This window comes from Protopterus annectens, chromosome 4.part0 (assembly GCF_019279795.1).
Source record: "Protopterus annectens isolate FY-2018-M chromosome 4.part0, PAN1.0, whole genome shotgun sequence".
In the NCBI taxonomy this organism is placed as follows: Eukaryota; Metazoa; Chordata; order Ceratodontiformes; family Protopteridae; genus Protopterus; species Protopterus annectens.
In genome coordinates, this window is record NC_056733.1 from 187,788,130 (window position 1) to 187,806,745 (window position 18,616).

Here is an 18,616-nt window from a genome sequence, read left to right on the forward strand (position 1 = left end):
ATGCAGGACTTGAAGGTACTCACTAAGACTTAATGATTAATTCAGTTCCAGGAATACAAGCAAGATTACATTTTCCTACTAATTTCATGTCTCTCAATTTGGACCCCAAAATTTCACAGTGGAAGATGGCAGCAGGGAGGAGAAATGTGAAGCTAAGAATAAGGGCATGTGATGCACCAGTGGGTTGTACAGGTAACATCCATTAAGAGGTAGTTCATGGTGCTGAAATAACAACAGCTTATCAGATGGGGACACTCGGGCAGAGACTGCTCTAACTGGAGGAAATGGTAAGGGAGACCTTACAACTGAGATTATATTGTCTGCAAATAAGCACAGGAGGGGCAAAAGACTGAGTCCTTTGACTATGTTTAGCAGTTAGTGGTAATGATTTTCGGTGGGGCTTATCCCCAGTTTCAGTATTAATCATGTATATCAGGGACAGAGTTAGGATATATTAGAAGGACATTTTTTCATGAAGAATGGATGACACATGGGAGGTTCTGTGAATGGGATGGCCATAGGAAATCTTACTACAATTTTCAGGCAGAGATTAGTTGGGTTACAGCTGAGAATGAGTTGAACTGTTTTCTCATCTCTGAACTGTAGAAAAAATTATCATTGCTCCTTGATCAGTTGGAAACAAAGATTTACATGTCAGAAAGTGCACAGAGATGTTTCTAATTTACTTCTGGACCTTACAGTGCTTACCTTCTCTGACAGTTGTATTAATCTGAGGGATAGCTGTAGAACTTTGAACCACAGATGGTAATTCTGTAAAGGAAAAACAGAAAGTTAGCTTTGCCTGTGAGAAATGTCTGAATAATGTATTTACGAAAGACTGCAATCATTTTCTTTAGATATATAGTTATTTATGTGAAGTGCCACATCATCAGCATTTGTCCAATCTGTTTTCTACCTCCCAGTCATGCAACCAAGAGCTAAACTAATGTGCATGCTTTGTGTGTGTGTGTGTGTGTGTGTGTGTGTATGCGTGTGTGTGTGTGTGTGTGTGTGTGTGTGTGTGCGTGCGTGCGTGTGTGTGTGTGTGTGTGTGTGTGTGTGTGTGTGTGTGTGTGTGTGTGCAAATATTCTGCCATCATAAGACTGTGGGGTATATCTGCATGGAATTGCAGACTTTCTGCTTACCATCACAAAAGAATATCCCTCAGGCTTTCTAAGGGGTACAAAATAACAAAATACACACACACACACACACACACACACACAGATACATATATATATATATATATATATATATATATATATATATATATATATATATATATATATATATATATATATATATATATATATATATGGGTCTACTTCATGTGACCTAAATCCCATTTCACTGACAGCTTACAATGCTAAATTTCAACATACTAATACTAAATCTTAAAACATAGAGAAACAAGCACAGTTAGAACACCAATAACTAACCCTTTCTAGAACTTGAAAACTATTATTACCCTCTTAACAGAAACTGGGCAATGTACAACCAAACTAGGTGGAGGGCTAACCCCCCCTCCCCACAATTTAAATGTGGAGGGCTGTGCCCCCCCCCCCAATTATATACACTAACTTCAGGTTTGCACTACAGTGGGGAAAAGGACATATACGTTTAACTTGCCTTACAGTACTCTACACACTGCCACTACTGCTGGGAATGCACAAAACATTCACCAAATTACTTTAGATACTTCCCATAAAAAAGTAAAGAGACAAACCCACATTTACAAACACTACAACACTACTTTTCACATGACTATCGGAATTCTAACACTAAGCACTTTAAGTTACAGTAATTCTTTTTATCACAAGCAAGTCACAGGTGAAAGAAAACCCACAACAAGTCTATGTCTTAAATGTCGGTAAAATGGGAGTCAGTCAAATGAATTTTCAGTCAAATTAAATTTAGGTCAAATGGGTGTCAGTCAAATGAGATATAGGTCAAGTGAAGGTATTTTACATCAGACTGAGCTGTCTCTATATCCTTAGTCAAATATTCACCACATCACTCAGTCTGCTCAGTATTCAATCCATTTTGAATACAAATTAAATAATTTGTCCACTTATTTATAGCATTGTTTCCTGCAATCAACTAATCTTTCAGAAATGAGTCTTAAGTGAATCTGTAAGAATTAATAGTCATGCATTAAATGTTACATTCATTACAGATTCACTGCTCTACTTCTAAAAATTGTCAATAACTGCTTGGCTGAAATGTGCTTTTATATGAAATGTTCAATTTTTACTGCTGCCTGATAATTGAAAAAGTTGCTTTTAAAAGATCAGTGTACTTAGATCTCTGTTCCCTACTCATACACAATTGCATGTAGTAAAAAGGACATTTCCCAAAAGCAGAATACTGTCCTTCATACTGATAATTCCCATGGCTGTAACTCAATGAGTGCAGTAGATTTTTTAAAAGCTGATTGTGTGAATTTATTCAAGTGATATCAGTGCTATAAGGAGTCACATAATCTACTCAATTCATTCTGAAATCAAGTGTAACTTTTTTCTCAGCTGCTCAGCAGAAATGATAATATACTAATGTAAAAAGATGGGGAAAGTAACCTAATTCTTAACAGGTACGCTACAAGAGAACCAGTAAAATTCTCAGAATGTGCATTTAACATCTAGCAGAGTATCAGACTAATAGTAGCAGGTCTAAAAAGTTTTCTCTCTTTCTCTCTCTGTATGTCTACTTGTGACTTGAATCAATCACTATTTGAATATCAGCTAGGTACAAAATATTCTTAATGTCCAGCCGTTCTGACCAGTTTCGTTTAATTAAGCCAGAGTTCAAATATTACTTCCTCAGTTAAAGAAAAAATTCTAGATATCCAACTGCAAAACACCTTCAGTTTTTTTACCAAACTCAGAAAGAAATGTATAAGCCAAAAGTCCACATGTAAAGACATCAGGCAGGTTTAATTTTATTACAATCTGAAGTCAATCTTCATTTGATTTAGTAACACTTTTAATTTAATGCTTTCATATTTACTTTCAAAATATAATATCTCATTGAAAATGATTAGATGCCTTTATGCAAAGTATAAACCTAATATGCACGTTTATTCACTCACTCTTTGTTCAAAGGTTAAGCAAAATCATCCCAGACTTAGATAACTGAAGATTGCATTTACTTTAGTGGCCATATTATCTATTATTATATAGGACATATTCTCCAGCCAGGACTATATAACATAGTCGCACATCAATAAGTTTGACTACAGAAATGTCGAATGCGGAAGTTCAAAATACAATAACTTTGAATACACAGAACAGCGATTTTTTTCCCAGGGGAAAAAAAAATCGCTGTTCTGGTACAAAACCAAAAAAACACACGTGCACTTCACCCCCTACTTAAATATACCAGCTCCGAAATCGCACCACAGTGGAGGAAATAGCAAAGCCTCAGAAATGGCCCACCGATTTTTTTCCCTGTGGAAATATTTGGTGTTCCACGGCTTTGCGATTTTAACATTTTGAACTTCCTAGGTTGATGCTACGGCGTTCGGACAATTGTGTGTTCGAATTGCTAATATAGCCCTCTCCAGCCTTCTCTATTTTTGCAACAATTCAATTTCAGGTATTCTATCTGATCTTTTTAAATCAGGTATCAAAGAAAATGTGAAAGTTTCTATGGAGTAATAGTTGTCCTTGTATCAGTTAAATAATCTTTCATCCTAAAACTAGAGGGTGTCTAAAAAGGTTCAAACCTGTATTTTTATACCACATCTAAGCCAGTAAAATTACTTAGGAATTATGGCCATCTCACATCAAGATGTATCAATATATGATTTGAATTATGGTAATTAAAATACAGAAAAATTAGATATTTCAATACAGCTGATTACTTTTATTGACAACTTCCTATATATTTTCAAAATTCACATCATGAAATACTAATTCTAGATAATTAAACTCTTATTGGAAGGTACAGCTAATTAATTCTGATGCAACCATGTGTTTGTTGTGGCATTATAATTGATAATAAGCTGTGGAGCTTATTCTAGTTTATATACCAAAATTCATTTGCCTGAATCACATTAATACTGTATTTCTGTGAAATGAAAACACAAGGAATTAATGGAAACTAAAGCAAAGTGTTATTCCTCTCCTAACAGATTACAGTTCGTACATCATCTGCGCACTTCAGTTTTGAGATGAACAAGCTTAGGCTTGCCACACAGTAGATGATCGACCTAAAAAGCACAAATTGTCATTTCTCTATAACTCATTTTTAAATTTTACATCATACTCTGACTGTTTCATATTATTGGTTAACATTCTTGAAGAATTAATAGTAAGACTGTATATATGTATCTAGCCTTTACCAAATGTATCCACCAGCAATTTATTCATCCTCACAGTGCCAACGTCTCTCCCCTTAAGTTAGCTGTACTGGGCAAATATGTATACCATATGGAATGATCTTTGGAGACAACTCAGTTTGCATATACATTTCAGTTTTTAGAGACCTGAAAATCAATCCATTCTTTCTGGTCTTTTCTGATTGACAACCTAAAAAAAAGCTTATGATCTTCAAAGATAAACAGTTGTTAATGGTAGAATTGTTTAGTAGATATACTTATTTCATAAATTGAACTGAGAATTAAGGTGGTTCTTCATTAACTGAGGTATTTTACAATGGATGTGCTCACAAAAGTTTTTATGGGCCATTAATAGATTTCTGATTTATGGCATAAGTACTAAGTTTAACAAGATTTATCCCAAGAGCATGTTCTTTTGTCTACAAGAAAAGATATTGTCATCTGGAACGCAAATCCATACATGCTGTGATTGGTGGCTTTATATTGTCTATACTGGAAAGTAAAATCATTTAGGGACTGCTTTGCTACTGATCCTTACTTTCTCTGGAATTTGTTGCACTGGTGGTTTAACTTTAATTTCTGTACATGTTGTAATGGTACTGTGATCAATTTACTTATGTTTGTGATATATAAGTCGATTTTCATACTTACCAAAATTAATAAAATATGATTGCTAAAAAAATATGTAAACTGTCATTCTGATGTCAGGCTACACTTGGGTTTTTGTGAGCGCCATCACTAGATGTAATAAACAGTTTTGAACAAGAACAGTTTTCTATCAGGAAAGTATAACCAATGTAATCACCTATTCTAGCCATTTTATATGCAGAAAGAAATACCTGACATTTTTACCAGGATTCAGAGTTATAATGCTTGTTATTATCAATCTGTTAATGAGGTGCTGACTGATGGAAGCTAATGATATGAAAACATGAATTACTACTAACTGTTTCCCGAAAGGGGTCTATATTATAACACTGAAGTCTTAAAACTTTGAATGTTATAATATCGACCCCAATTCAGCGAACGCTTGAAATAGCGACACTACAGAACACCGAATATTTTACTAGGGAAAGTATTCAGTGGGCCATTTCTTCAGCTTCGCTATTTCCTTGACTGTGGTGTGAAGGTGACAGGCTGTCTTAAGGTAAGTGTGCGAACGGATTGATGTAAGGTGAGTGCGTGATTGTTAGGGACCTTAGGGATAGGGAGTGGGTAAGGTGAGTGTGCGATAGTTATTGACCTTAGGGTTAGGGCGCAGGTAAGGTGAGTGTGCGATAGTTAGGGACCTTAGGGTTAGGGAGCGGGTAATGTGAGTATACCTTAGTTAGGGACCTTAGGGTTAGGGTTGGGTTAAGGTAAGTTGATAGCTAGTAGTGTATGCACGGTTTAGTGTAGGGTTCTGTGAAGTGTGTATGTGTGGATTATGTATTTTGGTGTGCTTGTGCTGTGTACGTGTATTCTCGGAACAAGGAAAAAATTTGCTGTTCTGAGTGTTCGAGTATATCACATTTCGAGATTCCAAGGTTGTGCTTATGGTGTTCGACATTTTGGAATTTCAATAATGTGATACAGATCCTCCTGATAGATGCTAAAGGAGAAATCAGGCAGAAGTAAAAAATACTCTTTAGCAATTGAGAATGTGAGTATACACACTTTTGCTTCTGACATCCATAAGTGATGCCCATCATAAATAATCAGTCAGATAAAAAACTTAAAGAAAACAATGCTGATAAAGTATCAGCACCCTTGCCTTCAGAGCCACTGGTTGAGTTATACAGTCTACTGCCTGGAACCTCCTGGCTGGGTCTGTTTTACAAACGCAAAAAAAGTATGAGCGAATACGAAGACGTCAACACGTATTGCTCGAATTATGGAAATCCTGAACATACAAAACCGTGAATTCCAAAATGTTGATTTATTTTGGTTGGTCTATCTGTGGTATAGCTCCATAACGTAACTGTGTGATATATAGGACTTTAGTTTTAGGATTTGGGTTAAGGTAAGTGTATAGATAGGTAATGTATGTAAGATTTAGTGTTGTGTTAGAAGTAGGGTTAGTTTAAGTGTATGTATGTGTATTGTTTATTTTGTTTGGGTGTATGTCTGTAGGGGAAGCGTGCAGTAGTTACGGACCTTAGGGTTAGGGAGGGGTGAAGGATAGTGCATAGATAGTTGTGTGTTTGGGGGGTTTAGTGTAGTGTTGGAGGTAGGGATTTGTTAAATGTATGTATGTGGATTATTTATTTTGTTTGGGTGTATGTGTGCAGGGGACGTGTGTGGTAGTTACGGACCTTAGGGTTAGGGAGGGGTTAAGGATAGTGCATAGTTAGTTGTGTATGTGGGGTTTAGTGTAGAGTTAAAGGTAGGGTTTTGGTGCTTTACCTTAGGTTAGAAGTAGGGTTTGGTTAGTGTATGTGTGTGGTTTATTTATTTTCTTTGGGTAGGTAGTATGTAGCGGGTGGTGGGGTTGGCCAACTATGACAGTTCGATATTTTTTTTTTCTTGGTTTAGTGCATTCTGGATTTTCGCTGTTCGCCATATAGGTGTCGAAGTTTAGGTATTCGGGAATAGGGTTTTTCACTTTGGTAATATAGACCCCTCCAGGCTTCATTAATCCTCATGAATATTGATGTGATGCAAACCAGTGCACTGAGACTCTATGAAGCACACTACATGCAAGTCCATAGAATCAGAGGTCCATAGGAGGTTACTAGGCTAATGACCCCAGGGCCCTTACAAGCCTAGCCAAGTTCAACCCATGTTACCAAGGGTATCTTGTTCATCTGGTTCAAGCAGACACTACAATCAGCACCTATTCTCCCCGTCCAAGAGGGACACAGGTAGAACCCCCACAGAGAATTTCCAGTTACCCATGCAATTGTCCAAAGTATGGTTAAATAGGGCCAACAAGGGGCTTTGTTTAACATGAATAGGAAGCTTGTTCCAAAGGTGGGCAACCTCTGTGCGACAAATCTGTCTCTCCAATAAGATCTGTTGATCTCACATACTAGGTTAAGGTCCTTTGAGTGAGTGACCTGTGTGCCATTTGACTTGTGAATGTGCAGCATTTTCATTAAAGCTGGGTGAGAGATTGCTCTATATGCAAGGCACAGGTCACCTCTGAGCAGTCTGTATGACACAGAGTAAAGGTTCATAAGTTCATAGGTTCATACTAGGCTATCTGCCCTAGGACATTTATAAGCCTAGCCAGAGTGTGTGTGGCTTTCGCCACCCCTTGGGATCAGAATACTATGCCCATTTAGGGTTTAGTTTACTGTGCCTCTGTCTAGTAGTGACACAGAGATGACCCCCGGGGTAAACCTACGATCTCCCATCCACTCGTCAAGATTTCTCTTGAAGAGAGTTAGTGAGGGGCTCTGCCTAACCTGGACTGGGATTCTGTTCCAGAGTGTAGGGAGCCTCTGGGTTATGAATCTGTCCCTCCAGCATGTCCTATTTATTTCTGTGTTGAGGTTCAAATCTCTTGCTCTCGTGGCTCTGATGGATTTGGATTTTCTGAGGTGGAGCATGTCCATTAATTCCGGATTGGACATGGCCTTGTACGTCAGGCATAGATCACCTCTGAGTAGGCGGTATGCGACTGAATAGAGCTGGAGATTCTTCAGCCGGGCAGCATATGACATATGTTTGAGACCCTTTATCCTCTTGGTGAGGAACATTTGGGGTCTTTCCAACTGCTGCAGGCGTCGTGTAAGATGCATCCCAAATGGGGCACTGTACTCAATCATGGGCCTGATAAGAGTAGAGTACAGGGGCACAATGACCTCTCTTGATCTGGATGTGAATCCCTTCATGATAAGGTGGGCAATATAGAAGGTCTTCCTAACCACCTTGGCAATGTGAGTGTCAAATGAGAGGTTACTGTCAACTTGGGTCCCAAGGTCCCTGATTACCCCTTCCGTACTTAATGGATTACCACCTATGTGGTAATTTGTGGGTACCTTGTTTTTCCCAAAGGGTATGACTATACATTTTTTGGCATTCAGTTTAAGGCCATGGCTCTGGCACCAATTATCCATTTCTATGAGGCCTCTCTGAAGGATGCTTGTGTCCGCTGGAGTATCAATTATGGCACCCAGTTTGCAGTCATCTGCGAACTTTGTCAGCCACAATCCTCCTATGTTTGCTTGCACCTCGGAAAAATAAATGCCGAACAAGAGGGGTCCCAGGACTGAGCCCTGTGGGACACTGCTTGTGACTGGCTTAGAGTCTGACATGGCTCCAGCAATTCTGACCTTGTGGGTTCTGTCCTTGAGCCAGTTTGCAACCCATCTTGTGAGATATGGGTTTACATTTAAGCTGGTGAGTTTGTCTATGATGCCCGAGTGGGGTATTGTGTTGAAGGCTTTTGCAAGGTCAAGGTAGGCTGTGTGAACTGCCTTACCCTCATCAATGGCCTTAGTGACTGTTTCAAAAAAGTTGACCAGGTTCAAAAGGCAGGATCTGCCTTTGACAAAGCAGAATTGGGTAGGATCCAATGTCTGTAGGTCCCCAATGTCTTTGTTTATGAGTTCCATAATGATCCTTTCCATAACTTTGCAGACCAGGCTCATCAAGCTTATGGGGCAGTAATTTCCAGGGTCCGTAGAAGCACCTCCTTTGTGGAGTTGGACCACTGTTGCTGTACGCCACTCTTTGGGTACGTATCCTGTAGTAAGGCTAAGATTAAACAGCAGCCTTATGTGCGGGTTTAGTTCCTCTTGGAGTTCATGTAGCACACAGCCCGCGACACTGTCTGGTCCCATTGATGCTGTGTTTTTAGCTTTGGAGAGGGCGGCTCTCACCTGGGCATCTGAGGTGTTAGGGAGGCTACACTCTGCTGGGATAGATATTTCTCCTTTTGGGGGGGAGGGGGCGGAGTAATTTGCACTGAACCTGTCTGCCAGAATGTTGGCAATGTCTGTGGATTCAGTGTATTTTGTGTCATTTTGGACTAACTCTGAGCATATCTGGGAGTTTCCACCCAGGTTTCTAACATAGCTAAAGAAGGCCTTGTAATTGTCTTTTGTGATTTTTCTCTCAAAGTTGGCCTTGGATGATTTTATGAGTGATTGTAGTTTTTTGGTAGTACTCATCAGAGATGCCTTCCCTTTTAGGGATTTTGCTCTGTCATGTAGTAGCTTACTCCTCCTGTTGTAAAGTTTGTTAATGGCTGGGGTCCACCAGATAGGGCACCTGCCTTTGGGGGAATGGGTCTTGGTTTTATTAGGGATTGCATGATCCATGCATTCTTGAAGGTGTTCGTAGAAGGCATTTATAAAGGATTCATCGGTGTGGGTTGTGGTTTACACTGGCCCAGGGGCCTTGAAGGATACACTTCAGTCTTAAGAAGTGTGAAGTCGGCTTTTGAGAAATTCTTCACTGTGGTCTTTTGTGCAGGGGGTGGGGGTGGGATGTGGATTTCGGGTGAGATTAATTTATGGTCTGATCTCACCAATGAGGGGTATACTTCCGGTGTGGAGCATTTTGTCTCCATGTTTGTGATGATCAGGTCTAGTATATTATCTCCTCTTGTGGGAGTGGTGACTAGTTGTTCCATCGCATTTGAGTTTATGAATTCTAGGAACCTTTGGGTTAGGGTGTTGGGGCTTGAGCAATGTTCCCAGTCTATGTTTTGGTAGTTGAAGTCTCCCAATATGATGGCATTTGGAGAGACATTCATGCTCTCCAGTGTCTTCAGGAAGGCTGAGTGGGGTTCCTGAGTTTGAGAGGGTGGTCTGTAGCATGCTACAAACTGTAGGGCAGTTTTGCCTATGGTTAGTTGCACCTGGATGGTCTCCGATGCTTTGTGCGTTATCACTAACCTGGAGGTGTGGGTATCTTTGATGAATATGGATACTCCCCCTCCTTTTGTGGTTCGGTCCAAGTTTTGGGGCCGGAAAGCATGATATGAGGTATAACCTGGTAGTGCTGGGGTGCTCTCAGGAGTCTTGAACCAGGTTTCAGTCACTGCACAGACATCGATGTTCTCCATACTGAGGAGGGCTGCGAGAGTGTGCATCTTGAGGTTTAGACTTCTGGCATTGAGCAGCATTACCCTTAGTTTTTTTTCACTTGTGTTTTCTAGGGAGGTGGGTTTGTCTTTTGAGCCTTGCCTAAAAAAGGCACTATGGGGGTGGCAAGAGCCTTGGCCAATATCCGGAAGCCCAGGGGTGACAGGGTCAGGGTCATACCGGCCTGGGCTACATAATCAGAGAGCTCCTCTATGTCTCTTTTCATGTAGTCCAGGGAGGTACATCTCAGGTAATTCACACCGGCATGGACAATGACTGAGTCATATTTGTACTTGCTTTGGAGTGACCTGAGTGCTTGTGTTATGTGGCGGATTCTAGTGCCCAACAGGCAGCTTACTGTAACCCTCTCCTTGTTCAGTCTGGTGAGCGGGATGTCAGTGTGTATGACTATGGAGTCACCTATTACAAGTGTATCTGGCATCTTGTTTGGCCTTAAGGGCTGTGACTGTTTAGCACACTGACTTTGTGAACTATGTGTTGCATGTGCTATGTCTTGAGGTAGTGGTCGATTGGGTGTTTGCTTTGGAGGCCTCTGTTGTTTTGGTAGATTTTTAATTAGAGCCTCCGAGTATGTCTTTGTGTGTTTATGTGTTTGGTTTGCAGTTGTGATAGGTCTGTGTGAGACTGGGTTTGTGGTGTGCGTGGTTACCTTCTCCTCCTGACTGGTTTTGCCAGTACTGAGTTGAGAGAGCTCAGCCTCCAGTTTGGCTATATAGTTGCATCTCTCACATATATTTGTATTTGTTGGGAGGAGGAGAGGGTTGTCTGTGTACATGAGGCAATTGTAACATTGCCTCAAGATTCCCAGATTCACAAGCTGAACAGGAGAGGACGCCAGCAACTGACCCTTCGACATGCTAGAATAGTGTAAAGGATTGCTGTGTAACTGAGTCAGAAAGGACCTATAGGGAAATGGGTACTCAAGGGGATTTAGGTGAATTAAGTACTTTCTTTTTGTTTAAGAGTGCTTTATCTGTATAAAAATGCTTTAGGAGCAAGTGCTGGGCTTTTCAGATAGAGAATAGACTGTTTAGATTGCAAGTAGAGCAGTTCTAAGGAAAAATTGAAGAGCAGACTTTGCGTAGCCAGAAATAGTTTAAACTTGATTAACTGGCGCTGCCCGATACTGCTCTATGAGCAACTTTGCGCAAATTCGCGCAAAAGCACGCAAAAGTGGGCTAAAGCGGGCTTTATAGCAGGGGGTTGAGTTCAGTAAAGGCAGGAAAACAAGGATATTTTTTGTTTTTTTTTTTTGTTTTTTTTGTTTCAAACAGACAAAAAGATACAGTAACAAACAGTAAATGCTTTAAATCGGCTAGCGCACTTGAGTGTGTTAGCCTAACAGTTAAATTAAGCAAAAAACAAACTTTTTAAAGTGCAAACAGTTCAGAAGCAAACACAAATACAGTAGATCAACTTGCAGAGCTAGTTTAGTAATATGAAAATGCTTTTAGGCGAAATACAGTCAAAATACAGCAGTCAAAAAAGAAAGCCAGAAAAATACTTATAAATCAAAGGAAAGTCACTCTTTCACTCTCTGCTGCTTGTAGAACTCTGCAGGACACCACGAGGAGCTGTGCTGAGTCGTATACAAGCGCAAAAGCATGCTAAAGTGGGCTTTATAGCAGGAGGGTTGAAAAGAGCTAGGAAATGGCCCAAAACGGCCAATAAACTACAAGTTGATGGGCTGGAACCACTCCTTTCAATTCATGATTCTGGTATCAGTTATTGTTTGGGACGATCTCTGTCTAACATACAAAGCTATGTCAAACCCAGAGCTGTTGGACATGCTCCATGTAAAGAAATACCAATCCCTCTGAGCTACATGGTCTAGGGACCTAAACCTTGTCACCACAGTAAACAGAACATGCTGGAGGGATAGATTCCTGTCTCAGAGACTTCCCATACTCTGGAACAAACTACCTATCTATATCAAACAAACCTCCTCAGTAGAACTCTTCAAGAAAAATCTTGATGATTGGATGGGTGATAGGAAATTCACCCCGGGGATCACTTCTGTGGCTCTGCTTGACAGGGGCACAGGAAAACAATTTTTTTGGGTGGCAAAAGCCAGGGTACCGTTTGGCTAGGCTTATATAGGCCCTAGGGCCAATAACCTAGTAACTACCTATGAACCTATGAACCTATAATGGCTAAGTAATTTGGGGATTCAATAGCTGCTCCTAGCTTGCAGTCATCTCAGACTTAGTTGGCCAAAGCCCTTTGATATTTCCTTCTACTTTTCAGATGTCTATGCCAGACAGAAAAAGTCTCAGCACCGAACCCTGGGGGACTCCATTGGTGACTGGTTTCTTCCCCTATTTTGATCTCCTGCCTCCTGTGAGCAAGCATACATGTATGCATTCTTTGATTCACCTTCTTGATTGTATTAACCTGATTGTATTAAATTATATTCCTCGTATAATACAGCACCACTTGTTAGAATGTGTTTTAAATTTGTAGTTTGGAACAGTCTTCTAGTAAGCAATGAAACAAAATGCATGAACCAATAATGACAAGACTACCCATTTCAGAGAATTTCAACCATAAAAGGCCACTCAAACTTCTGTCATTACAATCCACCAATATCAGTATATATGCAAAATCTCTGCAGCAGTAAGTCATCTAACTAATTCCACATTAAAGGGATCTGTAACTAATGAAGAGGTTGCTGCTAGCAAACAACTTTATATTTCATTGTTTCATCTACAATAAAGTGCCTGTTGCCCTTGAAGAATAAGTTGCCTATGCTACATTAAAAAAAATAAGCTAGTAATTTTGCAATGGGAAATGGATGGCAAACTGAAAACTGAAACATAGTTACTAGGTAACGCCTCCAAAGGAGGACATTCATAGGACTGCAGCATCCACTCCCTTTAAAGTAGAACACAGTACAGTATCAGTGATCCATCTGCATATGGTGGGAATAGAACCCACAGCCTTTTGCATCAAATGCAAGTATACTACCTTTTGTGCTACTAACAATGCAAGCAATTTATTATAAGTAGCACTAAACTTCTCTTACCCTGAAGCTCTCCGCTCCTTGTAAAATCCACTTGGCACTCAACTAACTATCTTAACTTCGCAGCACAAGAAATCTGGAAAAAGCTAAAATTAATTTTTTTGGGGGGGCAAAACCAGGAACACATTTCAAATATTGCTTGTATAATCTTCAACAGGAATGTTTAAATCTTAGGAATATGTTCCTTAACAGGGGTTACCCTTCTAAATTTTTGGCTGGTATTATAAATGAAGTCCAGTTAAAAAGGTCCTAAGGTGTATACAAGCCTATTTTGAACAACTGTTTTATAAATGAATCATTTAATATAGGCACCCTGAGTCCTCCCCTTACAGATGTGGTCAATGAACTAGGGGAAGGAGGAATCATCAGAACAGGACCTTCTCAATTTCATTTGTTTTTACATACAGCTCCGAGGCTGAGGAGATTATGTCAATAGTTAAAAAATACTGGCATCTCTTCTCAGTGGATAAGGAGATCTCTGCGAAACTGGGGGTATCTCTGACTATTACATATAGGAAGGGACAGAACCTAAAGAAGTTGATGGAAACTACCATAAAACCATCCAATAGGCATGTAGGAATTTATAGGTGTGATGCATGCAGATATTGTATTTATATTGAAACAGGTGAAAAATTTCGAGTAAGGAACTACAATTTTTATACTAAGAGCAAGTTCAACTGTAATTCCAGGTCAGTGGTATACCTTGCACAGTGCAATGCCTGAACGGCTTTCTACGTCGGTAAGACCGATCGTAGATTGCGTGACAGGATTTATGAGCACATCTATGCTATTGGTAAACAAAAAATGGATAATGCTCTAGCTAGGCACTGTAAAGATTACCACGGCCATGGTTTTAAATTTAGAGTCATAACACAGGTATCTGCACATGAGAATGTGAGCTATTTAGATAGTAACATTGTTAAGTTACAGCTCGAAGAACATGAATTGAAATGGCAGTTGTTACTAAACTCCTGTGCCCCCCCCCCCCAGGTATTAACGAAATGTATTCTTTAGCAAGTATATTAAAATTAAAAAGCTTGCTTAGGTAAAAATGTTTTAGGTAATTTCCTAGGTATTTTTACATGCTATTTGGTTGAATGGTTGGTTATTTATTTTATTTTATTTTATTGACAGAGTATTAATATGATATAATAAAGTCATGAATTAACAATTTTTTATATTATGCTTTTATATACCTTGTTTTGTATAGATTATGTTTTCATAATACTGCATAGTAATTAGGTCAGGGATGGGTGTTAGTTTTATTACATATGCACATATATTTATATTTATTCTTAGCAAAAGTAATAATTTCTATTGTGTCATGATGTTTGTAAAGTCTTGCAGTTTTTAGGTTCATTTTGGTTTTGCTAGAAAAACAATGCAACTGTGAAGTGTAATTTTAAATGAGTGCTGTGATCCACTTGCAGGCAATTAATCAATTAACTCTTCATGATATAGAGTGGATTTTTGCTGGGCTGATTGTTTTTGCTCTTGCTCTACATCTGAAGAAGTTTGGATATTTCCCAAACGATAAGCGCTTAATTTTATTTAGTTTTGGTATTAAAGTGAATAAGAACAGCTTTTTACATTTATTTCTTCATCGAGCTGAGTGAAGTGTTGTCGCTTGTTCACAGCGTGTTCTTTTCTTCAGTTTTTCATTTGTCAGTACAGCTACTTATTTGTCAGTCATTATTCTGGCTTTGCAGGACTGTTGTGCATTTGTGTAAAGCAAGGTAGAACAGTCTTCTATGGCCATTTTTAACACTATATGGCATATAAGGTGTCTACAGTCAACAATGTGGTTGTAATTGATGAGTATGTGCATTGCTGGCTTAAAATGAAATAATTTTGAGTGGCATTTTATGCTAAAAATGTTTTGAAATTGGTAATTTTGTTACTGGTTAATAAACACTGTTTAACCTCTTGACTGCATTCCTATCATGGGCAGCCATTAATAGCCTTTCATCTTTTGATTTTAGTTCATCTTTCTTTAGCTATTCCTGCTTCAGATCCTAGTCAACATGAGATTGTTCTAGAAGAGCTTTATACCTGGCACAATATTTCTGGGATTCCCAATTTTCTTTTCTCTCATCTGATCCTTTTGCACTTTCAGTTGTACTCTTGTATCTTCTTCTGTATTGATTTTAATTTCTGCATCTTAGACTGACTTCTCCTCTGCTTACTTTAGAACTTTCACTAGGTTTAGCTCTGATGATGTCGGCAGAGATGTATGCAGTTCGACAATTGAGGACCTATACAGGTAGTCGGTTTCGAGGAGGCCCATACTCTCTTCAGAGCAAGGGATGTATAGTCTTGGTATGCAATGTTTTTTATATCATTTGGTAAGCATGAAGCATTTTTCTTGTATTGTTGTCTAACTGGCTCAGTGCTTTTTATGGTCAGCCAATCACAACTAAGATGATGAGGGTCAAGTACAATGGCACTTTGACTTCCTTTGATCTTGATGCCATGCCTTTACTTCTAAGTTGAGCCACACAGAAGGATTTCCTCACTACTATAGCTACCCGGTGGTCAAAGTTGAGGTTACTATCTGTATTACTAGGTCCCTCAACACTCAATCTATTTTTATGGGCGTGTTATCAATATTATAAATCAGATACAATCAGGAAAGTAAGTTGAATTTAATATTTCCCTTTGTTCAGTGCCCTGAAAAAAAATTTAGGGAGGGCTATATTTGGGAAAAGTACAGTTAATCTACCATATATGCTCAGTCTAAGGAATATGTTTCTAGTTCAAATTCCACTGCATTGATGTAAATTATATGGTTCTAGAAAAAATAAAGACTAGAGCATTGTTAGGTCTGATTTTTTGTAATGTTATTAGCTAAATGTTTAAGTTTTCGGAAGTATTGTTCTAGGTCTAAGGACATATTGCCATTGTTTTATCTGCACATTTTCATTGTAGTTTATTTTTGTATCAGCTGCAAAAAAAGAGCTTGCAGTTGTATAATTGCATGCTTGCTGATATATATATTCAAATTCTTCTGAACTTTGTATGGTATGATACCTCTAAATAGAACTAATAAGTGTGGATGGTGGTTTAACTCTCACTTGCTTATGGAATTATTACAAATGGAAAAGGTTAAAAAAGTGCTTTCATATTTTTCCTGTATCAAATCTTCAAAATATCAGGTCAAAAGAGCCTCAGCAGCAGTCTACTAACACAACTTTACCATACTCATGTAACTCAGTAAGTCACCAGGCTGGAAACTGTAAGCAGTATATTGCCAATAAATCTGGATGCCAAAGTAGAAATATCCTAGTAGTTGGTGTCTCAGCATCAGGAAAACTGCTTATACACTCACGAGGCTGGACACAGACAGAGTGACAGTTGTGTTTTCCATGCCAGAATCTGCAACATCATGAGGGTACTACAGTTCGTCTAACAGGGCAAACATGACTGTGACAAAGTGGTGGTTCATGCTGGTGTGAATGATCTGAGGGACCCATCCAAGAAGTACATGCAGACAGAAACACTGGAGCTTGCTGTGGATGTATCAAATGCAGCTGGGACTCAGGCATTGAATGGAATACTAACTTTTCCCAGAATGATGATCAAATACAAAAATAAGACAACTGGCTTTAGCAATTGGCTAAGTAGCTGGTGTCATTTTAGAATGATCCAGTAAGTGCAGTGTGGAATGTGATGACTGAGTCTTCAACCTCCTTTATCATGGGTGGTCTGTTCTTTTTGTTGTATGGGTTTCATATAATTGCCAAAACACTTGCTGCTCTCATAACAGCATTTTTAGACAAAGTCCATTTTCTGGATATTCCAGCAAACAAAAAGTCTTGCAGTAAATTCCAATCCAGCATAAATGAAGGTTTCGTTACATAATGTCAAATGCATTCACAGTAAATTGTCAGCTCTCGAGACTGTTCTTCAACTTAAATACAGCCATAGCTGTGTTGGAGCAGAGATGTGGTTTCAGTTCAACTCCAGCAGTCCCCCTTTATAGGTTTCAGCATATATTATGCATTCAGACCTCTTAGAATCTGTGGAAGAATAACAATATTTCTAAGAGACCTAACTATCGCTAGACAAATTTCTCACAACCCACCGACAGATTTTATTGAGCTTCAAGTTGCTCTGAAGAAGACTGTCATTTTATAGCCTGCTGAATGTCACCTTGCATGTTCCATTTCCATTTATGTCTAAATGTGTTTATTCTACTGACAAAAAACAAAATACTAGTTGTATGGATAACTTTAACTGTCTATCAATTAACTGGAGCACCTATACTACAAAAGCTGGGTACACTCAAAAAATTATAGCTTAGTAAATTCCAAGTCCTTTGTCCAAATAGTTCGTCTCACTAGATGTCAAACTCTTCTTGATCTCACCCTTATTAACATCACACCTACCTGCACTACTTATGTTGTATCCTCATCTCTGGTCAAATCCAATGACAAATCAGTAACCTTCTCCTTTACAGAGTCTAAACCAACCATGATGAACACCTCTAAATTTAAGGATTTTAAAAACTATATGACAAGTTCATATTATTCAGCTGCAAGACTTCCAGCCACTATGTTGTCTCAGCTGTCATCTATGGTGATACATTTTACTCCCATCTAACAGTACAAACCAAGTGGATCCAATCAGAACAAAATGTATTATGGAGTGAAAACGTAAATCACATTTGTGGGATGGAAGCATTAATAAGCTCTGTAATAAAAGAAAAGTAGCAAGCTTAGGCCTATAATTAATCTAGCCACATTAAAGTCTCTAATGAACAGATAAGCAAAAATCTGAAAGTTACTACAAAGAATTTTTGCAACCAGCACTAATAATATTTATAAATATTTCTTTAACTATATCAGATTATTAAAACTACACTGAGCTGTAGTCTGATCTCTGAATTAATTGATAATGGTATTACCAATTCTATCCTTAACGATATTACTAGGATATTTGCAGATATATTTAGAGCCATCTTCACACAACAGTCACTGAACTTTCACAAATTGCCTTAGACTCTTCCCCAAAATTAATATAAAACATGTCTCTATTATATCTATAAATCTAAGATTACCACCTTCTCTATGAACCCCAACAACATACTTGGTTGTTCAATCAACAGCACCAAATACATTCTGTCCAAACCCTTCCTGGAACTGTTCAACTTGAGCATAGCAGCAGGGTATTGCTGAGGTGTGAAAATAGCTGCTTTGCAACTCCATAAATGGGAC

General features: G+C 38.7%; 1 protein-coding gene across 6 annotated transcripts in view; it reads right to left on the reverse strand.

Moving 5' to 3' along the window:
- The window catches only part of LOC122799242, an 840,251-nt gene that overhangs the window by 436,030 nt on the left and 385,605 nt on the right, over window positions 1-18,616 (reverse strand). For all 6 annotated transcript variants that reach the window (XM_044068176.1, XM_044068174.1, XM_044068177.1 and 3 more), the window contains one exon: window positions 709-771. In XM_044068176.1, the coding sequence (XP_043924111.1) occupies window positions 709-771 (63 nt within the window). The remainder of the gene's footprint in view (window positions 1-708; window positions 772-18,616) is intronic.